The 18501-nt window shown below is 38.8% G+C and overlaps 1 protein-coding gene across 5 annotated transcripts in view; it reads left to right on the forward strand.

Moving 5' to 3' along the window:
- Positions 1 to 18501, forward strand: part of LOC106080795 (uncharacterized) — an 857102-nt gene that overhangs the window by 768693 nt on the left and 69908 nt on the right. For all 5 annotated transcript variants that reach the window (XM_059361859.1, XM_059361858.1, XM_059361860.1 and 2 more), the window contains one exon: positions 9059 to 9374. In XM_059361859.1, coding sequence (XP_059217842.1) covers positions 9059 to 9374 — 316 coding nt within the window. The remainder of the gene's footprint in view (positions 1 to 9058; positions 9375 to 18501) is intronic.

Raw genomic sequence — 18501 nt, forward strand, 5'->3', positions numbered from 1 at the left:
AGCCTGATGTAACATCGAGGATTAAAAATTTTCCAAATGAGGCTTTTTTAAACATTTTGAGCAATTATCTTTATTCCGGATAGACATTGCCGTATCTACAAAAAGAATCATGACGATCAAAGAAATATACCTTATAAAGTTTTAAACCAATATTTCCAGGTATTACATGCGGAATGACGAAGTTGGTGTATCCCTCATCTTATTGGTTAATTTTCATATGGCTTATCCTTTACAATGTAAAATTATTTCAAATGCAACCAACCTAATATCCTAATGCACACACTCATACACCGGCATTTTTGTCATAAATTGTTGTCGGTTTTTGTTGTTATTGTTTTAAAGTAAAAGAATGCAAAGACAACATACTTTTAGGCTGTAAACAATGACAACAAGTATGTTCAACTATGTGATGTGATGTCTTTGTTGTCTGTCATGTTTTATGTTTTAACATGACGCAAACACTTAAACCATGGTAGAAAGGGTATTAAAAATGATATCATTTCTCGCGTCCCCCTCCACCTTCTCCATAACGCCCACCCTCGCTTTCGCGTAATCCTGTAATTCTAAATGTAGACAAACCAGACTCCAAAGAGCATTGTAATATAGGCATAATAAGTAGGATTACAAAAACTCTAAGCTCACATTCATTTAAGAAACTGCATAGAATTTTAGAAAATTTATCAAAAGAGAAAAAAGTAAATAAAAAATAAAAAGGAAAAAAATAACAAATGCGGCCTATGGGCTCAAGAGGAAATACCAATTGCGGTAAAGAAGCTCAAAATTAATATCATGAGATTGTTTATGCGAAAGCTATATCTAAACGTGAACCGATTTACCCCATTTCTAATCTCAATGAACCTTCATTAAGGGAAAATAATTATGTAATCTTTTTAACGATAGCTCAACTCTACCATACTCCGACACTAAGATGCAGGTTAGGTAAGGTTAAAAAGATGGTGCAGATATTAATCCGCCCCATGCCGTCATAAACCTACGCCAGTAATCGGCTGGTTGTGCGCTCTAAAAACTATAAAATAACCTCTAAAAAGAAAATTTTAAATTAGGATTTCCGTGCTACATACAAAATCCTTTATTGTTTTCCATACAACTCCCCTAAGTTGGTGCATGTCTTGTATTGTGTCCCCACCTAAGTGCCGGTATCTGTTGGATGCGAAAGCCGGGCATTGACAAAGGAAATGCTCCAACGTCTCATCATCTTTCCCGAATGCCCTACACACTTGCCGCACCGATTTTATATAAGTGTGCTCGTATTCCTATGTGTCCCGTTATGATACCAATAGCTATACTGACCTATTTCTAACTTCCTTTCAGTAATAGCCTCGTCTTCCCACGACCTGGATCCCTTCATAGGATTTTCGCTGTCGTATCGACCGTTTCGCTGTTCCACAATCTTGCATGCGCATTCGTCGCTCACTACCTTAACTCGGACTGCTTCGACCCGAAACGGTTCGGGTTAACCAAGTTTATTGACGGCAGTCCTCCGGCCTTCACCGCCAAAACGTCTGCCCTTTCATTTCCCCCTACTCCGTTATGGCCCAACACCCAAACTATGCGGATTTTGCCATCCTCAGAGAAGGCGTTAATCTACTTCTTACACTCCAAGACTGTTTGTATCCTTACCGTCCTGGTTGTTATTGCCCTTATGGCAATTTTACTGTCGGTAAGGATGTTCACTCAACGTCCTCGCGTTGGCACCACATCACTTCACGCATTCCGTGATCGCCTGGATCTCCGCCTGCAGGACCGTATTATGATCAGGCAGTCTAAAACAGATCTCAGTGCCTGGGTTCTCAATGTATACCCCCAGGCCCACTCTGTCCTCTAGCCTTGATCCATCCGTGTAACATGATCTTCCAGATGTCAATACTAGGGTTCCGTCAATCCAAGACTGTGCCGATGGCAGCAGTGCCTCTCACTCGACTTCAAGGTTCATCTCTGGTATCTGATCAGAAACCTCTTCCCTTCCTTCAACACTAAAATGCAAATACGATAAAAGCATCTCGCAATTCCTGACATAAACTTCGGGACCACTTTTTGACATTAAGTCCGCACAGCAAGCCGTTTGTTGGCTTAGGGGAATGTTTGTAGGGCCATGAAACGGCACCCTTTCCCTCAACCTCACCCAAACTAACCTAAACACGCTGAACTCGTTCGTAAGTTAGAGCGATAGCGATTTCGATTCCGACGTGCAGATCGGACTAAATCGAATGTGAATATCACCGCATTTCTATTACACGCGATATGAGAGGAACTTAGTACAAGAAAGTAATGAGTTCACGTGATCCCATACCCTCACGGACATCCACCTAAGCTAGTTATCGGCTTGTTGAGCATTCTCCCCATATAAACAGAATCCATCAGAAGTCAACGGTAGTATTTTTTCATATCCTACTAAATACTAAATTTCCTATAAACATTCTATTAACAGGGGATACTTCACTCATACGTATCTCGTATCAATGAGTGCAGTCCGAATAAAATTTAAGCTCAATAATAAGGTGCCTCCATTTTAATAGCGAGTCCGAACGGCGTGCCGCATGGCGACACCACTTGGTAGCGAAGACAATTCACAAATGTAGCCAGCCAGAGTTGCGTAGTGTACCAATTTTGACTCTACTCCAACTCCGACCAAGATACCGGAGTCGACCTCGGGCACTTAATGCTATCTTTTATACCCACCACTAAAGACTGGGGGTGATACCCAAACTAGGGAAAATGGGTTTAAAATGAAAAGTATTAGCGAGTAAATTACAAACAAGTAAAAACGTGTTAAGTTTGGCCGTGCCCACCGCCATGGATAAGATAACCCATGGATAATGTAACCTATGGATAAGGTAATCCATGGATAAGGACCTATGGATAAGGTAACCATCCTCTTATATAACAACTTCACTACAATATCCATTGTGATATGAAAATCGGGGCTGGTATGGATCATATTTGATTGAGATCCCGAGAACTCTTATACAAGTCACAGTTTCAGCGAAATCGGGCAACAAATCAGCTTTCTATGGGTTAAAGACCCTAAATTGAAAATCGGTTTATATGGCAGCTAAATCTAAATAAAATATGAGCTGGACCATTTGCTTGTCGGATGAAGGGAGGCTTAATATCGGGCATGAAATGCGATTATAGGCTCAAGATCCTTAATCGGTAAATCTATATGGCAGCTGTATCTAAATATAGTCCGATCTGAACCATATTTGAGTCGGATATCAGGGGGCTTTAATCAACTCACTACTTCAAGTTTCAGCAAAATCGGATAATAATTGCGTCTTTTATGGGCTTAAGACCCTATATCGGCAGATCGTTCTGTAAGGCTATATCTAAAAATAGTCCGATCTGAACCATATTTGGGTCGGATGTCGGTAGATTTTGAACAACTCACGGTTTCTTGTCCCTAAATCGTACCATCTCGTTTCTCGTACCTATCTGAAAGCATGTGCTTTCATCAAAATCGATGCAGATTTGAATATGCAAATTTGTGCTCAAACGTTCCATTAAGAACCAGGGGTAAATTTCTCACATATCAATGAATGCTGTCCGATTCAAGTTTAAGCTCAATGATTAGGGGTCTCCTTTTTATGGCCGAGTCCGAACAGAGTGCTGCAGTGTGGTACCTCTTTGGGATGAAATGTTTACATCGCATATTACCTCACAAATGTCGCCAGCATTAAGAGGGGATAACCACCACTTAAATGTTTTCTGATGTTCTCGCCAGGATTCGAACCTGTTTCAAAAGTGGACATACTCGCCTCTGCGCTACGGTGGGCTCAGATTTTAACATAGGTCCCGTATGAAGATTAAACACGACAGACGAGCTTTGTCGTTAAAGCCCGGAAGCTCGATTTTAATGTTTGGCCGTTGGATTTTTGGGCGAATTTCTTAGATTTACATAACCAATTTGTAGACTGAAAAATTGGCCTACCCTAGTGTACATCCTGAAAATCATATACGGGTTAATTCACCACCTTCTACCGAACATTCTCCTGCAGAAGTAGACAACGCACTGTGTCTTTCAGCTTCTTCCCTCTTCATTTCTCTTATAGGACAGTTTCAAATTAGGCCTAGGCTTCTTTCTGAGATGGCAGACAGGAAAATCTGAAGGGCCACGTCTATCGTTCCTATTACCATGCCTTTAAACTTTGAGCTTTTTACAAACACTTTTGAAGTTGGCATCGTAAGTTCAGTTGTTGTCCACCTAAGGTCATTGGTAAAATTTTTTGTTGTACATTAAGAATGGCCCATCACGAAATCCGCTTTTCTTCGTCAAAAAGCACACCATCATCTGTTTTTATTTGCCATTAAAACATAATTTTTTTGAAGGCTGATGCCATTGGTGAAGGGTCATGCCATTGAAACAAATTTTTATTCGGATGATTATAATCTGATTCAAAAACTCCAATGGGCCCAAAGTATTGGCTAATATCTAATTGAGCGCTTTAAACCCTAATTGATTCTCAATAGAAAAAATTTATTCAAAAGTCTTATATACAAAATTATGGTCTTGGTAAAAGGTCTTAAACATCAATTTCTGTCATATAACAGCATGGCCTTAATAAAAGGTCTTGAACGTCTATTTTCGCTGTATTTATTTTTTGCGTTTGGATGTTCTGTTCAGACTTCTAAAAGGCTATGTCGATTTTCTTGAGATTTTCGTAGATTATATGTGTAACTTGGGTATTCGATATCTGATGCAAACCGGACTCTCTCACATACTTCAATTGTCAATGAAGAATATAACATAAATCCATAAAATTTCTATGTAAATATACTACCCTATTTACAATGCATATCCAGAACGATGGTTTTTTTTTTTTTTTTTGTTGCTTATTGGTTCTTGGTAAAAATTTTAATAAAAGGGAGAAGGATATAATCTCCTACACAAATAATAAATCTTTAAGTAGAAACAATAGCAATATTTGTTCTGTTACTTTTTTTGTAATACATATTTAGTTTGTTTATTATGCCCACCACCATAGGCTAGGTGGTATACTATTTAAGTCATTCCGTTTGTAACACCTCGAGATATTGATCTGCGGTCTCATAAAATATATATATTTTTGATCGTCTAAGTCGATCTAACCGCGTCTGTCCGTCCCTCCAAATACAAATAAATATAAGATACAAAATTTCTCATGAGTATTCCATTAAATAACAGAGGATTCTTTTTTCACCTCACAGAATGCCGCCCGATTAAAGTATTTCATCTAATGGTACTTAGTCTGTTCTTACAAACTAAATCTTAAAAATAAACAACAATTCTAAACTCAGCTATTCTTAACTCAGCTATTTCATCATATGTGGTACATTTGCTACTAACACAAAAGGGTGTTCACATTCATATTGGGGCAGTTCACACACTAAGATATCCTGTATCACTACACAATATCCCGATTTTACATCTTGAGCCCCTGGAAGCCGCAATTCATATCCCATTTGGCTGGAATTTCGCTCATAATGTTTTTTGAAGACTTCCAACAATCGTGCAAATTGCGGTTCAAAACGGTGTATAACCTAAAGTAGCTCCCATTTAAACCGATCTCCCTATTGGACATTTTATGCTCCTAGAAGCCTCAAGTATTGCCCGATATGGATGAAATTTTGCACGGAGTGTTTTTTGTATAACTTCCAGCCCTAATGCAAAGTATGGCCCAACACGGTCTATAAACTAATATGGCTTCCATATAAACCGATCTCACGAATTGACATGTTGAATCTCCAAGAAGACGCCATTTGTTAACCTTAACCTGTGTCATGATTTCCAACGTAAATGGTAAATATTGTTCCAATTTTTCTATAACCTAATATAGCTTCCACATAAGCTTATCTTCTAGGGCCCGATAAACTTAAATTTTAACCTGATTTGGCAGAATTTAGTTACATAAGGTACTCATATGTTCTTTAGCTACATTCGTTTGAGTAAATTTTAAGCAAAACCATGATGGTAGGTTCTCAAGATTCGGCCAGGCCGAGTTTAAGGTGATTTTACTTGTTTTTTAATCTTTCTGTATTTTGAACAAACGAATTGTATTTATTGCAAAAAAATAATAATAAAATCATTTTAATATTTCTTAAGTACTACCAACTTGATATTTTTTAAAGAGTTTTCCATTTGTAATGTATGTGTCTGATATCTAAGATAGTCTTTGGAAAATGGCACATCTATAGACATAGTTTACAGTGTTATTTGCTATAAGAACAACATCGTCCTCAATATTGTTGTACTTTGAAAAAAAATTCATTGTGAAGAAAACTCTACAAATTTAATCATTGAAAAAAGAATATCCCAAAAATGTATACCAACTCTTCCAAAGACAAATCTTAATACTGATGTCTAGTGTTTCAATCGAAAGATTGATCAATACAATAGTTATATAAACAAGCAAAAAGGTATAAGTTCGGCCTGGCCGAACTTTGGATACCCATCACCTCTGGTACATATGTAAACCACCTTTCGTCATAAACCGATGAAAAATGCATAATTTATGCCCCCATAGCAGCTATATCGCTATATGGATATCACTATATATGGATACCCATCACCTCGGGTATATATATATGTAAACCACCTTTCGTCATAAACCGGTAAAAAATGCATAATTTATTCCCTCATAGCAGCTATATCGAAGTATGGTCCGATTTGGACCAAATTCGGCACGGACATTGAGTGGTCTAATAAGTACAAGTCACTGTTAAATTTTGTATAACAAAATATTGGTCTTTTTGGTAGCTATCTTATATATAAAAATCGATTTGTGTTGTTTGTTCCATATAGCCTCAAAAATGGCTGAAACGATTTTGTTGAAACTTTCACTGGTTGTGATGGTTGATTTGGAAGGAAACATAGGCTATAAAATGAGTATCTAATGAAAGGTATTGGAGAGTAGAAAAAATTTGATATTAAAAATTAGGTCCAAGTACCCAGGAGGCCACCCCAACCCCAAACCCATTCAAATAGGCATTTTGGACGATCATGACAATATGCGATTCAAATGAAAGGTATTTGGGAGTATATTACGAATATGACATTAGAATTTGTATAAAAATGCTAAAAAAACGCCTCAAATAGTTTAACTGGCCTATTAAGATAATGGGGGATCAAGTGACATTCGTACGACATTCAAATTTGTGCACAAGTGACAGAAAGCACCACTTCTGCGATCAACCCTCTTTTAAACCCCCCCATACAACAGTTTTATAGACCTATCATCACAATCTGTGGTTCAAATGATAATAAGAGGTTGTGACTGCGAATCTGATGTCTTTATTCAGTTCATATTTCTAGGGGACCACCGCACCCCTAAACAGTCGGTCAATCATAATGACCTTACGAACCCTATGCGACTTCATTAATTTTGGAACAAAAACCAAGGAACAATGTAGGCCGCCATACCCCCAAAATTATGACTTCATTGGCGGAGATGCAAACCTTAGAACCACGGTGGCCACCTCAGGAACAAAAGGGATATATCTCACATGTCAATACGTTTTGTTCGATTAAAGTTTTAGTTCATCGATAAGGGACATTACCCCTTATCGTTGATAAACTTAACTTAAATCGGGAGCGCTCATTGATGTATGAAAAGTTTCCCCCTGCTCGGTTCCTGGGCAAATTCCCCAAAGCCTCTCTACTCCCAAAAGCCTTTCGTTTGAGGCCCCCTTTACTCCCAAATACCGTTGATTTGAGCTCCATATTGCTATATATCCCCAAAATTGGATATTAAATTCGTTTTCTACTCTCAAATACTTTTCATTTGAGTCCCATATTGTCATAATGGGTCAATTAATCTATTCGACGTATTTTTGGGAGGAAAAGAGCCACCTTGACTTGAATGCAAATGTTAATGTCATAAAGGGTGATTTTTTTGAGGTTAGGATTTTCATGCATTAGTATTTGACAGATCACGTGGGATTTCAGACATGGTGTCAAAGAGAAAGATGCTCAGTATGCTTTGACATTTCATCATGAATAGACTTACTAACGAGCAACGCTTGCAAATCATTGAATTTTATTACCAAAATCAGTGTTCGGTTCGAAATGTGTTCATTCACCGTAACGTTGCGTCCAACAGCATCTTTGAAAAAATACGGTCCAATGATTCCACCAGCGTACAAACCACACCAAACAGTGCATTTTTCGGGATGCATGGGCAGTTCTTGAACGGCTTCTGGTTGCTCTTCACTCCAAATGCGGCAATTTTGCTTATTTACGTAGCCATTCAACCAGAAATGAGCCTCATCGCTGAACAAAATTTGTCAAAATTTGAACACATTTCGAACCGAACACTGATTTTGGTAATAAAATTCAATGATTTGCAAGCGTTGCTCGTTAGTAAGTCTATTCATGATGAAATGTCAAAGCATACTGAGCATCTTTCTCTTTGACACCATGTCTGAAATCCCACGTGATCTGTCAAATACTAATGCATGAAAATCCTAACCTCAAAAAAATCACCCTTTATATGTATATGCTTATATGTATATAATCTTATATAACCGGATTTAAGTTTTTTTTTCTCAATGACTCATATCAAGATGGGGTATCTTAATATGAGTCTCTGAACAACAAGAAATCTGTATTTATTACATATCAGTATAAATATATCGACTTTAAATCATCATCCTAAGGCTGATTTTTTGCGATTTAAGCAATGTATCTACAATGTTATACTCTAAAATTCCAATACTTTCCTAAGTCGTTCTTTAATCTCTAAAATTTCAACTCAACTTTATTTCTTAGTGCGTCATTCTTATCTGTGTGTATGCAATACCAAGACCCACAACTACATAAAACAAACAATAAAAAGCACTTAACAGTAGTGTCGCCTTAACTGATCCTAATATCCAGTAAATTCTCTCTCTTTTGTTGTTGTTGTTGCTTCTACTTCACTTGCCAATAAGAATATATCTTAAGGCATGCCCATACACTCACTCTGAAGGCAGCAAGCAAAACAAAAAACCAAACATTTCTTAACTCTTACGTTTCATGAATGAATTGCTTTCTCACTGTGGCTCGTTATCGTTTCTCTTGCAGGTATCTTCGGAGGAAACGCAATACATTAGAACAGTTGACAATTTAATTGCGTCGAGACTGAGTCTGAAAGTGCAATTGCAGGCTGTACACTTTGCTGCTGCTGCAGCTCCGGGTGCCAATGCTGGTAACAGTAATTCACACATGATGAATGCCCTGGGTCCTGCTGGAACAACATATACCGGAGCTGGCGGCTCTGGTACTAGTGCCGCTGGGGGTGCTCTGCTGCTGCGTTGTACGGCACAAATTGCTGATTTGTATCAGGAATATAAAGAAATTGAATTAGGAACACCACAAAGGGATCCAGTACCGGCCAGAGGTAAGTAATGTTATAAAGAAAAAAACCTCACAACAGTTTATGTTCATGTTCTTCAAAGTACAACAATGAGTCTCAATATTTATGTACCGTGCCAGTCGTATGGGAAGTTATAACCGTTTGTAACAGACATTACTTTAGCAAAAACATATGTAATGTTATACAGAAGAAAAATTAAAAGGCCTGTTGAAATAAGGCCTGATTGTAAGTGGGAAATTCTTAGTATTAAACGAAACCTTGATTATGTAGTAAGTTAGTATAGTTTATTACAAAAATATATTCATTTACATAAATACATGATTGTCTTATTTCATCAATAGTCATTAAGTGTTTTAAAATGTATGAATCTCCGCCGATGCCGAAACCCATACTCAAAATAGGTTCTTAATATCACCAACTGATCCATTACTTCTATTACCTATTATCAAGCTATAGGCTGAGCGCTGACCACTGAAAAATCTTTCAATCTACTCTTTTGTATATGAAGTTTAATTCTTCAATCCTTCATGACATAAAACTAAGGCCTTGTTTGAAGCTCCTTATAGTATTACTGCTGGTGGCAATGTGCCTTATATAAACACTTCTGATATACAATATTTTCTAGCAGACATAGAGCATTTTTTGCTAAAAGTATCTCTTCCCCAAAGTGAATTCTCCTGCTGCTATCCTTGTAGGTGTTCTTGTTTATTTCTATTGTATTGCCAATTGCAATGTCTCCAATTTGATACTACATATTGCCATGGCAACAATGGTATTCTTGTTCGGTTTCTCTACAGCCATGTGAGATAGACCTTTTCTAAAGGCTTAATGCTATTTATTACCATGAAAATATTTGTATTTAATAGTTCTACTATGCAGTACACCACCCACACATGTGGGCTTTTGCTGTTATGTGAGAATTCAAGTCCTGACCACTTGAATTACAACAAAACAGTAGGCTTGGGGTTTTATACAAAAGAAAAATGTTGGAAACAAATAAATCTTGAGTAAATAGGAAGCTCAAAAATAAATTGCAATAAATGTTCACTTTTTGTCATTGAAAAAGAAAGGACTTCTGGGGAATATTGGGGATACATGCACCCTTTGCCATACTACAAATGAATTTCTTCCGAAAGCAAAGCGACGCAGACGCTACGTAATGGAATTTCAAAAAACTAATTTCAACAAACGTATGTTGGGCTTTTGACAAACTTTATAATACGAGGGTTGCTATATAAATGTATGGCCTCGGCAACCTTAAGGGTTGCCATATCCATTGAAAACTTTGACATTCTCCATCATAACCGTACTCAGAATGTGTGGACGTACGAGCATCATTTGTGCTGTTTACAGTAAAAAATGGAATTAAATAGTGAATATTTTCTAGCAACTTTCATTCAACATGGATTATCAGGACAATAGTGAAGTGATGGACTTCAATCCTTGTATGGCAATGAAGCATCATCCTAAAGCCCTGTGAAAAACTAGTTTAATGAATTCAATCTTGGCCAACGCTAACCCAAAGACGAATTCCCTGAAAGTTGTCCAAAAATGGCCATTTCCCAGAGGAAATTTATGCCGTGCGTGAACTTATAATGCAAGATGGTTATGTTACATACCATCATACATTCTATATTGCATGAACATCGGGCCGTAAAAAAGGTTTGTTCTCGGTGGATCCCGCACAAGCTGAAAATTGCATAAAAAAATGCTCGCGTAAATTGCAAAGAAGAGTTGAAACCAGTAAGGAAAGGGTACAGCGGATACAGCCGACTATATAATACCCTACACCACCGAGTCTACCTACTACTTTTACAAAATAAAACCCATGTTTATATGTTGTCAGAATTTAATTTTCTATACTAACTGAATAGGCTCGAAATGGGGCCTGAATCCGAGGATAGTCCACTGGCTCTACAGGAGCCTGATTAGACCAATACTTACTTACGCCTCAGTGGACTGCTATGAAGAAAAAGTGCAACATAAGGACCATACACAGGTTCAGTGAACATGTTGTCTTGGTATAGGCAGAGCGATGAGAACCACGCCCACTAGGGCACTGGAGACTATTCTAGATATTCGAGCCATTGACATACAGATTTAGTGTACAGCAGCCACTGCGACTATGAGACTTAAGGCGATGGGAGAATGGATTGAGGGAGCAGCTCATACCATCGCGATTAGTCGATGCGACGATAAGAAACCTGGAAGTAATGGAAAAGGTTTCCAATCCGATACCTGAGATGAACCTTGAAGTCAAGTGCGAGGGACTGCTGCCATCGGCACAGTCTTGAGTTGACGGAAACCTAGTATTGCCATCTGGAAGATCATGTTACACGGATGGATCAAAGCTAGAGGACATAATGGGCCTGGGGGTCTACATTGAGAACTCAAGGACTGAGATATGTTTTAGACTGCCTGACCATAATACGGTCTTGCAGGCGGAGTTCTGGGCGTTCATGGAATGCGTAAAGTGGAGTGGTGCTAACGCGAGGACGTCGAGTATGAACATCTTGCGATGTATGAAGGAGATTAACGTCTTCTCTGAGGATGGCAAAATCCGCATCGTTTGGGTGCCGGGCCATAACGTAGTAAGGGGAAATGAAAGGGCAGACGATTTGGCGGTAAAGGCCAGAGGACTGGCGTCAATAAACGTTGTTAACCCAAAGCCTTTCGGGTCGACCCAGAGTGGAACAGCGAAACGGTCGGTAGGTTGGCGAAAATCCTATGGGGGGATCTAGATCGTGAGAAGACGAGGCTATTACTGAAAGGAAGTAAGAAGGAGGTCAAAATTTTGTATAGCTCGGGCCAAAATTGTAGATTCTACAGGTTTAAAAACTCATATCAGATAAATGATGTATTGGGTTGCCCAAAAAGTAATTGCGGATTTTTCATATAGTCGGCGTTGACAAATTTTTTCACAGCCCGTGACTCTGTAATTGCATTCTTTCTTCTGTCAGTTATCAGCTGTTACTTTTAGCTTGCTTTAGAAAAAAAGTGTAAAAAAAGTATATTTGATTAAAGTTCATTCTAAGTTTTATTAAAAATGCATTTACTTTCTTTTAAGAAATCCGCAATTACTTTTTGGGCAACCCAATATAAGGGAGCTATATCTCAATCTGATTCGATATTGATGAAATTTTTAAATATATGGGAACTACACATAAATCCGGATTGATGTTCATGATGTTCATGGGGGTCTACATTGAGAACTCAGGGACTGAGATCTATTTTAGACTGCCTGACCATAATACGGTCCTGCAGGCGGAGTTCTGGGCGATCACGGAATGCGTGATGTGATGTGGTGCTAACGCGAGGACGTCGAGTATGAATATCTTGCAATGTATGAAGGAGATTAGGACAACAAATGCCACCTGTACCTTCATTACAAGAATACATAGACAGACAGACGGACATAGCTAAATCGAATCAGGAAGTGATTCTAAGCCGATCGGTGTACTTATCAATGGGTCTAACTCTTCTCCTTCTTAGCTCTGTACCACAGTAGTGGTGTAGGATATAAAATCAAGATCGCGGTGACGCATCATGGATCTTTACGTATGAACCCGAAACATGTGGCGACTGTTCCGCTTCAGCAACGTAGGAGCTCAATTCTGAGTGTTGTATCACACTTTTTTCTCTGAAGTCTTCGGAGAAATTCGAAAATAGGACAGGAGAAAACATATCCATGTTCAATAACCATGTTTGAGAGGTGTCTCAATCGAAGTGGAAAATGTGTTTCGACAATTGGCTTGAGCGCAAGCGAAAGTGTGTAAATCATGCCGAAGGATACTTAGAAAAACAGTAACCCCATTTTGGTGATAAAAATGTGCTTTTTCATGATTAGGCCAGAAGTGTATATATCAGCCCTCTTACCCATGAATGCTGTTTGAACTGTTCAGTCAAGAAGATGTGCGGCACCAATCGCAATTATTTTACACGGAAAATTTATAGCTTCTCAGGTTAGCTACGATGATATTATTTCCTAAGTGGTCTGCGCCTGTTGCTATTGGAGCGATAGATCTAAAGACTAAGAATGAATTCCAAAGATCCACCATCTACGATGTTGTCATCGCAAATTGCAAATTTTGCCCATGAACATTCCACTAAGGAACTGGGGCAAACTTCTCACATATCAATGAGTGCAGTCCGATTCAAGTTTAAGCTCAATGATCTCCTCCTTTTTATAGCCGAGTCCAAACGGCGAGCCGCAGTGCGACACCTCTTTGGAGAGAAATTTGACATGGCATAGTACTTCACAAATGTCGCCAGCGTTAGGAGGGGAAAACCACCGCTGAACATTTTTTCTGATGGCCTCGCCAGAATTCGAACCCAGGCGTTCAGCATCATAGGCGGACATGCTAACCTCTGCGCTACGGTGGCCTTCGATGTTGTCATCAGGCCATTGATTCTTGTCTCTCCGAAACTATGACTAACTGAGTGGCCGAACCAGGCTTCACTAGCCGCCATTCAACTGGTCTGTATAGGCTTTTGAAGAGCACACCTGGCTCGAGCCTTGATTACAAGCAGTGCTGCCTGGTGTTTCTCGCAAAAATTCGTCAAAATTGAGAAAAAAAATTTGTCAAAAATTTTCGAAAAAATCGTCACTCTCTTAAATTATTCAAAATCAATTAAATGGTGCAATTTTCGAAGGATGGAAGGCTACTAGCATGCTTATCAACTCGTATTTCTTCCATACGCAGGTTAAGTTCTTGAATGAGCCAAATCGGACTATATTTGCATATAGACATATAGACCGATCTGCCGATTTAAGGTCATTAGCCAATAAAAGCCACAATTATTATCCGATTTGGTTGAAATTTAAAATAGCCAGTTTTTCTAAGCCTCCCGATATCCAACCCAAAATCAGATCGGACTATATTAAGATATAGCTGCCATATAGACCGATCCCCCGATTAAGGGACTTTAGCCCGTAAAGCCGCAATTATTATCCGATTTCGCTTAAATTTAAGTGGCGAGTTGGTTTAAGCCTTCCGATGCCCGATCCAAATATGGTTCAGATTGGACTATATTTAGATATAGCTGCCATATAGACCGATTTGCCGATTTAAGGTCTTAAGCCCATAGAAGCTGCAATTATTACTCGATTTCGCTGAAATTTGAAATGGTGAGTTGTTCTTAGCCTCCCGACATTCGACCTAAATATTTTTCAGATCAGAGTATATTCAGATATAGCTGCAATATAGACCGATCTGCCGATTAAGAGTCTTAAGCCCATAAAAGCCGCAATTATTACCCGATTTCATTGTAATACAGTGAGTTGCAAAAGTGGATTTGTTACCCGATTTTGCTGAAACTGTGACTTGTTTAAGAGTTATCGGGACCTCAATCAAATATGATCCACACCAGCCACGACTGGCATATCTCAATGGACATGGTGGTCGAGTTATTATAAAACTGGATGTTTAATTTATCCATGGTGGTGGGTATCCGGCCGAACTTAAGTTATCGATCTGCGAGAGTCGAGGGCGGTTTTTATGTCAGAAATATGTTCTCGACGGATTTAATGGCTGCCTGGCTGTCTAAGAAGATATTTATGCCAATCGTCGTAATGACATTATATCTTAGCCCTTCCACCACTTCCTTAATTGCAAGGATCTCTGCTTGATACACACTGCAGTGGTCGGGTAACCTTTTCGATAGGACCAATTCTAGATCTTTGGAGTAAACCCCAAAGCCCACCTGGTCGTTTAGTTTGGAACCATCCGTATAGAAACCTATGTAACTTCTGTTACCAGGGATATTATAGTTCCAATCGGTTCAAACAGGAATAGTGGTACAGGAATTTTTATCAAAAAGCGGCTCAGGTAGGGTGTAATCCACACTGCCTGGAACATGGGATATTGCATCAAGGATAACACAGTGTCCGTAGCCGCCACATGACCAATGATAAAGCTCACTTAACCTCACGGCGGTTGTCGCTGCAATTTGGGTAGCCACAAAGTCCAGAGGCATAAGATGTAGCATTAAATTCAGTGCATAAGATGGTGCCGTCCTCAGTGCGGCTGTGATGCACTAACAAGCCATCCTTTGGATCCGGTTAAGTATTGAGCAGTAGGTGGACTTTTGAAGCGCCATCCACCAGACCACAACACCAAATAGCATTTTAGGTTTGACAACTGCAGTATATACCCAATGCATGACCCGCGGTCTAACCACCCAACTCTTGCAGGTGTATAGGGCAAGAGTGGTCTTTCTTGTTTTTTCCAAAATGTTGGATTTGAAGTTTAATTTCCTGTCAAGAAACCAAGGAGACAGGTTCCACTGTGGGCAACTTGTATCTCCTGCTGAAAAGAACTACTTCTGCACGGATTTATACCGAGACCACTTTCGGTAGCCCACTTTGCCGGGCGAACTTAACACTTTTTTTTTTTGTTTTTAATATTTTTTTAATAAAAACATAAATTTGTAATTTTTTGTATTAGGGATATACTTTTTATTGTATAAATAAACATGCGATAACAAAATATATGGAATTCAGACTTTAATATATTTGGAGGGCTAATAATATTTAAAAGGTTATTAAATTTTAACGGCCGATCTCAAGCTTTTTTCTGTATTTCATTTGACATTTCTCAATTACAGTCTAAAGGGTGATACTATTTTCATTTTCGCTACATTTTTTACTGTCATAGTCACCTCGAAGAGGTGGAAAAATAATAGTCGCCTGGCTCTCAATTTTATTGAGGTCTTGGTGCGACGGATTCTAAGACTCACCAATAAGGAGAGAGATTTTCTTAACTTGTCTCGGGGAAAATAGCTATCCGCGGATGATTCATGTCCCAATGGTACCTCGGATGGTTCATGTCCTAATTCGGCAACAGTTCCGCAGTCAGTCAAAAGATTGGGGTCACCTGATAAAAATGTTATTCCTAAGAAAACTAAGGCGAATAATAGTTTAGTGAATTCAAGTACATTTGTTAATGGCGCTTAGGACAGATAAGTAATAGTGGTTATCGACAAGGGAGAAGAAGAGAGCTGCATACCTAGGAACAAGTGGAGTGGGATAGTCAAAGAAATGTCATCTGCCCTCTCCCACGTCCTTCAGTTTGTGACGATACAGTCTGATATCAGAGTCGATTTGAACTAATAGTTGTCGGAAGTCAACGTTCAATACCCATGTATCGATGCGCCCTAAAAAGATTGGTGAGATCCGGCCGGGCACAATACTGGACTAAGTCAAGAAGGAAGATATTTCTTCTCGACCAATAAGCTCTTCAGACGCTGAATTTATGCTTAGGAAACTAAGGGACTGCAATCCCAATCTTTTTATCACTGACTGAAAGATTGGATGAGGCTGATGGCAATCGGATATATACAGAATACGTATTGAACTCCAGCTACCTCGCAGACCTCAATAAATCTGAAGAAGTTGTATCTTACGGATTCTAAATCGGGGGTTCGGGCACTAATCTAGGGTGCGGGGAATGGGAGACACAGATCCTGTACTCTTGCAAAGAGTAGTCTTAATGTTTATATACCCCTCTCTAAGCACTGACGGTTCAATATTAGCCTTGAAATAATTAATCACAGTAATGGCTAACTTTCCTCTAAATAGCAAACGATTCATAGATGCCACCTTCAAACCGAAATTGGCTGATGACAGCTGCTTCTGCAGGACAGGAGAATCTCATTGTGGGTACTAATGTTAATGCACATCACCAGACGTGAGGTAGTTCAGATTTAATGAAAGGAGTGAGCTACTAAGTTTTTCCAACACATAAATACCAAGTTTATTGAAAATCCATTAAAAAGCTAAATCTCACTGGGAAAACTTAAAATGGCTGTATCTCCTAAACTATGCGTCCAAGAGGGAAATGGGCTTTAATTCGTGACCCCATCAAAAAATTAAAAATTTCATTGAAAATCCATTAAAAATCTAAATTTCACTTGGAAAACTTAAAATGGCTGTATCTCCTAAACTATGCGTCCTAGAGGAAAATGGGGCTTAATTCGTGACCACACTAAAAAATTGAAAATCCATTAAAAATTGAAATTTCACTTGAAAAACTTAAAATGGCTGTATCTCCTAAACTATGCGTCTTCAGGAAAGTCTTAAAGTTAATCCACTCCTTGTCGTTTTTCTGTATATTCGTTAATTGTGCATAATAAATCTATGGATGTCGAGGGGCCAAATACTGTTACAAGGGGTCTCACTGCTTCAAATTTCAGGAAAAAAGGGCTTAAGTTCTAATATTGACTTAACTGATACGAGCGTTGAGATAAAGCAAAGAATAATACTGGCAAACAGATGCTACTTTGTACTAAGTAGTCAGTTTAGAAACAAGGCCACCTCTCGACGGACGAAGATTACACTATACAAGACACCGATACTATCCTGTTGTTATATGGTTCTGAAGCAAAGGTACTTGTGAAAGCAGATGAGGCAGTGCTTGGAGTATTTGAGAGAAAGATTTTTCGTAAAATATATGGACCAGTTTGCGTTAATGGGGAATATAGGTGACGTATGAACCAAGAGCTGTATGACGACGATAGCATAGTTACACGTATCAAAATACAACGGCTGCGTTGGCTAGGTTATGTTGTCTGAATGGATGCAGAAGCTCCAGCAAAAAGTCTTTTGAACGCAAACTCGTTGGTACACGCAAACCGGGAAGACCAAAAGCCCGATAGAAAGATCAAGTGGTGGGAAACACTTCAAAACTTGGTCTCAGAGATTTTAGAATGAGCGAAGAACTTTATTCTACGTTCGGCTAGTGGAACAAATGTTCTGTCATAGCCAATTAAAGTAAGTAAAGTAAGGAACGAGCGTTAAGTGAACTCTTTCAAATTTTGTAAATGTGGGGTATGAAATGCGGCTTTTGTACGTTCAATGCATTCAAAATAGAGTTATGTGGCATACAAATATGGTCAGATCTGGTCCATACTCAGATGTTAGGTGTCCATGCAACGCACTGTAACGGTGAAAATGGGTAGTAAGAGCTCATTTCTGGGCTCAAACACTTAAATCGGGAGATTGCTTTATCCAAACAAGGCACTGTTCCTTGAATAGGAAATTTCGAAATTGAGATTTTTAATCGGGAGGTTGATATAGAGGTTGGTATATGGTATATATATCTAGATATAGACCGTCTTTGAACAACAAACATACGGAGAGATATGTCTAGAT

The sequence above is a fragment of the Stomoxys calcitrans genome, chromosome 2 (assembly GCF_963082655.1).
Source record: "Stomoxys calcitrans chromosome 2, idStoCalc2.1, whole genome shotgun sequence".
NCBI lineage: Eukaryota > Metazoa > Arthropoda > Insecta > Diptera > Muscidae > Stomoxys > Stomoxys calcitrans.